Source organism: Microcaecilia unicolor, chromosome 2 (assembly GCF_901765095.1).
Source record: "Microcaecilia unicolor chromosome 2, aMicUni1.1, whole genome shotgun sequence".
Lineage (NCBI taxonomy): Eukaryota > Metazoa > Chordata > Amphibia > Gymnophiona > Siphonopidae > Microcaecilia > Microcaecilia unicolor.
Window position 1 is genome coordinate 4,143,079 of NC_044032.1, and position 6,000 is coordinate 4,149,078.

Below are 6,000 nucleotides of genomic sequence, written 5' to 3' on the forward strand. Positions count from 1 at the left end.
TTCTAAAACAGTCAGTTGTCCTTCCAGTATTTTTCCCCAGCTCACATGTTCACAATGGTGAATATACCTTAATTACCTTGGATCGCAAAGGAATTTTAGCCACCTTCTTGGAGCACATTAAAACCTTCGGAAAGTCCACCCAGATTTTTGTTTCTGTTGACCTCAATAAACTCACAGAAACAGAAGCCTGCACAGCCTTCTACATGGAATGTTGCTAGTGGAATAGCAACATTCCATGTAGAATCTCCAATAGTAGCAACATTCCATGTAGAATCTCCAATAGTATCTATTTTATTTTTGTTACATTTGTACCCTGCGCTTTCCCACTCATGGCAGGCTCAATGCGGCTTACATGGGGCAATGGAGGGTTAAGTGACTTGCCCAGAGTCACAAGGAGCTGCCTGTGCCTGAAGTGGGAATCAAACTCAGTTCCTCAGTTCCCCATGACTAAAGTCCACCACCCTAACCACTAGGCCACTCCTCCACTGTTGCTACTATTGGAGATTCTACATGGAATGTTGCTATTCCACTAGCAACATTCCATGTAGAAGTCGGCCCTTGCAGATCACCAATGTGGCCGCGCAGGCTTCTACATGGAATGTTGCTAGTGGAATAGCAACATTCCATGTAGAATCTCCAATAGTATCTATTTTATTTTTCTTACATTTGTACCCTGCGCTTTCCCACTCATGGCAGGCTCAATGCAGCTTACATGGAGTTTTTCTGTTCAGTGCTTCCAGCCTTTTTACATCTTTAGCAAGATACAGCTTCCAAAACTGAACACAATACGGGCTCCAAACCCTTTGCTACCAGTCGTACAAACAACGGCTGCTGAGATAATTGGGACCCAATGAGAGCATCTCTCTTTGCTACTCCCCTGGACTACTACCCTCTCCCCTCCCTAGACTCTGCTCTACTTTCCCTCTGACTTTGTAAACCGTTTTGATGGAGTTCCCTAAAACGCTATATCAAGTACCAATAAATCTGGAAACCTGACACAGAGGAGCAAGGCCCAGGTCACATATGGGAGGGACAGAGGTGCAGAGGAGAACATCTGGGAACCTGCGGGAGGTTCGGGCTTCCTGGTTCGGTGCTGTGAGCATTATGTTGTATTGTCAGCTTGTTTCTGTGCTGCAGGGTTTGGCAAGCAGAAACTATGTGCTGATCCGGCTGAGGGGTGATATGATAGAGGTTTACAAGATAATGAGTGAGGTAGAGCGGACAGATGTGAAGCGTTTGTTTACACTTTCTAACAATAGTAGAACCTGGGGACACAAGATGAAATTAGAATGTGGTGGGTTTAAAACAAATCGGAGAAAGTTTTTCTTTACTCAGCGCGTAGTTAGACTCTGGAACTCATTGCCGGAGAAGGTAGTGACGGCAGCTGGCCTTGCTGAGTTTAAAGGGGGTCTGGATAGATTCCTGAAGGAAAAGTCCATTGATTGTTATTAAATTTGGGGTTTTTGCCAGGTTCTTGGGGCCTGGATTGGCCGCTGTCGGAGACGGAGTGCTGGGCTTGATGGACCTTTGTGTCTTTTCCCAGCATGGCGGTGCTTATGTGCTTACAAATATCCTTAAATCAGTCACTTCCTTATAATCCAAATTTCTCAGTGACACTGGAACAGGGGTGGGCAACCTGTGGCCTGCCATGGGATTTTATGTGACCCATGAGACCACAGGCATCAGAACCTTCCACCTATTCCTCACCCAGATGTTGTTTTAATCCATTATCTCCCTCACTCAGGGCGGCAAATCTGCAACAGGAAGTTCAGAGGGAGCAGAAGCTGGCAAGCCTCCAGCATGCGCAGATGCTGAAGGTTCCATGCTGGCTGGCTGCGCAATGCCTTTTTATGGCGGCTGTAGATTTACCACCCCTGAGTGAGGGAGATAAGGGATTAAAATAGCCCACAGGTGAGGGGGAGGTGGATGGAAGGTAGGTAGGAGGGATGCTGGAACCTTGGGGGGGGGAGGGAAGGAGGGGGAAAAAGGGAGGAGAGAAATGCTAGACATGGGAGGAGGAGCATAGGAAAAAGAGAGATGCTGGAGACCATTGAGGGGAGGGGAGATAAGGAAGGAGAGAGATGCTGGAGATCATTGAGGGGAAGGGAGATAAGGAAGGAGAGAGATGCTGGAGACCACTGAGGGGAAGGGAGATAAGGAAGGAGAGAGATGCTGGAGACCACTGAGGGGAAGGGAGGTAAGGAAAGAGAGAGAGAGAGATGCTGGAGATCATTGAGGGGAAGGGAGATAAGGAAGGAGAGAGATGCTGGAGACCACTGAGGGGAAGGGAGGTAAGGAAAGAGAGAGAGAGAGATGATGGAGATCATTGAGGGGAAGGGAGATAAGGAAGGAGAGAGATGCTGGAGACCACTGAGGGGAAGGGAGGTAAGGAAAGAGAGAGAGAGAGATGATGGAGATCATTGAGGGGAAGGGAGATAAGGAAGGAGAGAGATGCTGGAGACCACTGAGGGGAAGGGAGGTAAGGAAAGAGAGAGAGAGATGCTGGAGACCATTGAGGGGAAGGGAGATAAGGAAGGAGAGAGATGCTGGAGACCACTGAGGGGAAGGGAGGTAAGGAAAGAGAGAGAGAGAGAGATGCTGGAGATCATTGAGGGGAAGGGAGATAAGGAAGGAGAGAGATGCTGGAGACCACTGAGGGGAAGGGAGGTAAGGAAAGAGAGAGAGAGAGATGATGGAGATCATTGAGGGGAAGGGAGATAAGGAAGGAGAGAGATGCTGGAGACCACTGAGGGGAAGGGAGGTAAGGAAAGAGAGAGAGAGAGATGCTGGAGACCATTGAGGGGAAGGGAGATAAGGAAGGAGAGAGATGCTGGAGACCACTGAGGGGAAGGGAGGTAAGGAAAGAGAGAGAGAGAGAGATGTTGGAGACCATTGAGGGGAAGGGAGATAAGGAAGGAGAGAGATGCTGGAGACCACTGAGGGGAAGGGAGGTAAGGAAAGAGAGAGAGAGAGATGCTGGAGATCATTGAGGGGAAGGGAGATAAGGAAGGAGAGAGATGCTGGAGACCACTGAGGGGAAGGGAGGTAAGGAAAGAGAGAGAGAGAGATGCTGGAGATCATTGAGGGGAAGGGAGATAAGGAAGGAGAGAGATGCTGGAGACCACTGAGGGGAAGGGAGGTAAGGAAAGAGAGAGAGAGAGATGCTGGAGACCATTGAGGGGAAGGGAGATAAGGAAGGAGAGAGATGCTGGAGACCATTGAGGGGAAGGGAGGTAAGGAAAGAGAGAGAGAGATGCTGGAGATCATTGAGGGGAAGGGAGATAAGGAAGGAGAGAGATGCTGGAGACCACTGAGGGGAAGGGAGGTAAGGAAAGAGAGAGAGAGAGATGATGGAGATCATTGAGGGGAAGGGAGATAAGGAAGGAGAGAGATGCTGGAGACCACTGAGGGGAAGGGAGGTAAGGAAAGAGAGAGAGAGAGAGAGATGCTGGAGACCATTGAGGGGAAGGGAGATAAGGAAGGAGAGAGATGCTGGAGACCATTGAGGGGAAGGGAGGTAAGGAAAGAGAGAGAGAGATGCTGGAGATCATTGAGGGGAAGGGAGATAAGGAAGGAGAGAGATGCTGGAGATCATTGAGGGGAAAGGAGAAAAGGAAGAAGAGAGATGCTGGAGACCACGGGGGGGGGGGGGGGGTATTTTTATATATGTGGCCCGCAAAGGATAGCACTGACATTCATGTGGCCTGCCGTATAAAAAGGTTGCCCACCCCTGCACCAGACCTTCCAGTACTGGTGATCCCTCTGACCAGCTAGTTGTCATAATATATTTTATAAATGCAGCTGGAACTGATTACATCTCCTAGAGTTTGGGTTTCTGAATGACACATTCCTGTCTGACTGTTTCAGGTGGGTCAGTGGAGTCTGTTCTGCAGAGAATCCTACAGACAATGGAGAATTTTGCCACAGATACCTCCTCCCAAATGCAACACATTTCCAGCAACCTGGTTCAAATGAAAGAACTGCTAAGAGCACATCGCAAGAACTATATGGCATGAGGAGGCCATGGGATCCCGTCTGACACCCTATGCAGGTGGCTGGAGAGATGCTACAGAAGATGCTTCTGAGAGAGCTCAGTGATCTGACAGTTTCACTTCCCTTATTTTCTACTGAGCGGAAATAGCAGAAGCACTGTGGTGAGAGGCAGATCGTGCAATAACCTGTTTTCCTGTTGTAACATGTTTACAATATAGAGATTTTGTCTGAAAATAAGCAATGCAAAGATTAGTCAAATGATATGTATTCCTCCTAATTCTATATAAAAAAAAAAATCAGTGTCAAAACGAGGGAAGCACGCTAAGCGTGATTCTAGAAAGACCCAAGTTGTCCCAACCGCTCTGAAAAAAAAAAAGAGGCAGAATGGGAGAGGGGTGCTTTTCATTTCAGCATCTTCCATCACGCATCCCCCCAAACTCTTATGAAGTCATATACAGTCTTCATCTCTACCACCTCCACTGGGAGGTTATTCCATATATTCATCAACTTTTCTCTAATAAATCCTCCCTCCCCCTGTGGGTGGGTTTATTGATGTCACCCGGTGGGGTTTTTTTTTGTACCGTGGCCAGGATTGCCAATTGGGCGGTTTTCCGCAACCCGCCGCGGGAAACTTTTGCCCGCGGTGGGTTGCGGTTTTTTGGGCTGGTTTTGGGTTTTTTGTGCGGGTTTTGGGGCAGTTTTTCGGCCAGCGGGGGTGGGGGCTAATGGCGACGGAGGCGGGGTTTGTGACGTTTTGGGTGGGGCTTGCCAACATTTTGGGCGGGGCGATGACGGTGGGGGCGGGGCTGATGACGGAAGGGGTGGGGCTGATGACGGCGGGGGCGGGGGTGATGACGGAAGGGGCGGGGTTGATGACGGCGGGGGTGGGGGTGATAACGGAAGGGGCGGGGGTGATGACGTCGGGGGTGGGGTGTGTGCGGTTTTTGGGCTGTTTTGTGTGGGAATTTTTTTTTTTATATGGCAACCCTGCCTGTGGCTTCAGAGGCAGTCCTGTTCTGTTCCAGGGGGGCTCCAGTGCTCATCAGGGTCTCCTGGGGGGAGTTGTGCTGTTTGCAACCTGCCCTGACGCTGCCTGGCCAAGGAGCACTGTTTCCCAGTCAGGTGCAAGCTGCAGAATGGCCGGTGTTGGCCTGTGGAGGTAGCACAATGCATGCGCAGTTCTGAACTTTGGATTTAGGTTTTTTTTTCAGTGGGCATCGCTTGGGAATGTGCGTGGGGTGATGCAGAATTTTATTAGAGTGAGCTTCTCTAGTTTTATAAAAGTTTTGATAGAGATTTATGACAAAAATCTGTAAACGTCATTAAATGCGTGTTTAAATTTATAAAAAAATGTATGTGTAGTTTGACGTCACTAATGGCTACAGGATATTTTGATCAAATTGTATAGTAATTTTATGTTATTTTTCTAAAAATGTAACTTTTCTATGGGAAATTATTTTCCAAAATGGAGACTGTGAAAAAATGCTAATTAGGGTCCATGAAGCAAACACCCTGTGTTCTGAAACCTGATTGGCTGGCAGAGGTCAGCTGGTGACTCAGAGTCACCATCTTCCTTGGCAACAGCTTACCTGGGAGTGGGGAGACGGGCTGAAGACACCGAAGAGTGAAATGTGTGTGTGGGAGTTCTGACTGCATGACAGGATTTCTGAGATAGAAAGTATGTGAAAGTGAGTTTTTCTGCAAGTGTTTGAGCACTGAGTGCAGGTGAAGTGAGCTGGAGGTGAAAGGTGCTGGATCTGAGTAGAGAAACAAAGTTCTAAAACTGATTTTTGTGTGCTGTTTAAAAGTTTTGCAGTTAAGACTGAGTTAGAGAGACTAAGTGCATAATTGTGTAAAACAAGTTTGTGTAAGTGGATTAATCCCAGTTATGCCACTAGGAAAACTGGTCTCCAAAGCTTGCAGCATGTGTGTTCTGCATGATCTGCTAGTGCGCAAGATTGCATGATTTTGGAGAGACCACGTTACTGTGTGCAGTGTGACTACAGG

At 48.3% G+C, this 6,000-nt stretch overlaps 1 protein-coding gene across 1 annotated transcript in view; it reads left to right on the forward strand.

Moving 5' to 3' along the window:
• The window catches only part of LOC115461769, a 50,898-nt gene extending 46,313 nt beyond the window's left edge, over positions 1–4,585 (forward strand). Inside the window, exon 6 of the mRNA XM_030191814.1 lies at positions 3,868–4,585. Within this exon, the coding sequence (XP_030047674.1) occupies positions 3,868–4,016 (149 nt within the window). The 3' untranslated portion in view covers positions 4,017–4,585. The remainder of the gene's footprint in view (positions 1–3,867) is intronic.
• The last annotated feature ends 1,415 nt before the right edge of the window (positions 4,586–6,000 follow it).